Source organism: Antrostomus carolinensis, unplaced genomic scaffold (assembly GCF_000700745.2).
Source record: "Antrostomus carolinensis isolate BGI_N321 unplaced genomic scaffold, ASM70074v2 scaffold31563, whole genome shotgun sequence".
NCBI lineage: Eukaryota > Metazoa > Chordata > Aves > Caprimulgiformes > Caprimulgidae > Antrostomus > Antrostomus carolinensis.
In genome coordinates, this window is record NW_010306372.1 from 1386 (window position 1) to 3070 (window position 1685).

Here is a 1685-nt window from a genome sequence, read left to right on the forward strand (position 1 = left end):
AAATCCACGTGGTTGTCAATAACAGGAGCCCACGTGCACGTTTTTGGGCACACTGGGCTCTGGGCAGAGCTCAGGGCAGAGGGGACAGCTGCTGCTTGGTGGAGCTTGTCCCCAGCTCCGTCCCCTGGCTCTGCCCGCTCCAGGCAGGGCAGATCTGCCAAGGACCCCCCGCTCCCCTCTCAGGGTTGAGGGACCTGGAGCTGCTGTGGGATCCAACCTTGAGGCTGAGGGAAGGGTCCTTCTGCTTGATGAGGAAGTCCCAGACATCGAGGGTCCCGTCTGATCTGGTGGTGAAGAACACGGCCGGCTTCACGGTGCTCCAGCACCCGTCTGTCAAGTAGGAGAGGTGGTACCTGCCAGCAGACCCGATGCAGCGGGGATGGGCTCGTGGCCTCCATCCTGCTGGCCCCATGGCCACTGCCTGTGCAGCACCTTCAGCCAAGAGCCCAGGCCAGGGCACCCTCTGTTCCAGTGCCCATCTTGGTGACTGTCCCACCACCTCCCACCCAACCTCGTGCTCCAGCACCCGTCTGTCAAGTAGGAGAGGTGGTACCTGCCAGCAGACCCGATGCAGCGGGGATGGGCTCGTGGCCTCCATCCTGCTGGCCCCATGGCCACTGCCTGTGCAGCACCTTCAGCCAAGAGCCCAGGCCAGGGCACCCTCTGTTCCAGTGCCCATCTTGGTGACTGTCCCACCACCTCCCACCCAACCTCAGCAGACCAGACCCTTCTGGTCATCAGCCCCGAACACGCTCTGCCACAAAAAAGAAGATGTTTTTGCAGGGCAAACTGACACATGCCAACACCTACTTGGTCAACATGATTGAGGATTCCTTGATCTCCTCTGACCAGATCCGAGCAGTCCGGTCACCAACTGTCAGGAAGATTTGGGGGAAGAAAGGGTTCCTGGCCAGGGCGTAGACAGCTCCGTGGTGGCCACTGTAGGTGCTGGTGATTTTTTCGGTTGGTGTCTTGGCCTTGCGGTTGCAGGCGATGATGATGCCCCGCTCTGTGCCCACCATAAACTTGGTGGGCTGTGGGTGGGAGCAGGAGAGAGCAGCTGTCAGCAGGTTGGAGACCCCACTGTGCTGGGGGCAGTGGGGCAGCAAGGGGGGAGCTGGTGGCAGCCAGCACCTGGGGACAACAGAGCCCTGGGACCCACCACGGTCTGGGGGATTTAGAGACTGAAATGTCAGCAAGACCCTGTGTTTTGGGAGAACGTCAACTCCTAATTATTAAAGATGGGTGAGATGTGCTGCAAGCTGCAGCATGGTGCTCTGGGTCACCCTGGGCATGGGCCGTGCCCCGGGAGCTCTGCCCATGCAGGTGACCAGGCACTGCCCACCCGGCTCAGCTCACACCCCCTGCCCAGGTGAGGGTACTGGGGCTCACCATGGTGGGCTCAAACTCCAGTGAGACGGCACCCAGAGCTTCCTTCAGGAGCCCTCTCCTTGTGATGTCCAAGACCAGGGTCTCGGTGGGCTCAGACAGCTTCCTGATGTCCCACCAAAGGACCTACAAGGGATGAGGAGTGGGAAGGGGCTGCAGGTGCTGGGGAGCTGAGTGTCCTGGAGCCAGGCAGCTGACCCGTGCCAGCCCATGCTGCCAGCCTGGGGACCTGCTTCCCGTGGTGCTGTGACAAGCTGGTGACAGGCAGGGCAGGCAGGGGAAGATCTTTTGGGGCG

At 61.4% G+C, this 1685-nt stretch overlaps 1 protein-coding gene across 1 annotated transcript in view; it reads right to left on the reverse strand.

Annotated features, from left to right (window-relative positions):
- The window catches only part of DNAI2 (dynein axonemal intermediate chain 2), a gene marked incomplete at both ends in the record, with an annotated part of 4887 nt that overhangs the window by 831 nt on the left and 2371 nt on the right, over positions 1 to 1685 (reverse strand). The window contains 3 exons of the mRNA XM_010165120.2: positions 218 to 353; positions 811 to 1034; positions 1393 to 1515. Of these exons, the coding sequence (XP_010163422.2) occupies positions 218 to 353; positions 811 to 1034; positions 1393 to 1515 (483 nt within the window). The remainder of the gene's footprint in view (positions 1 to 217; positions 354 to 810; positions 1035 to 1392; positions 1516 to 1685) is intronic.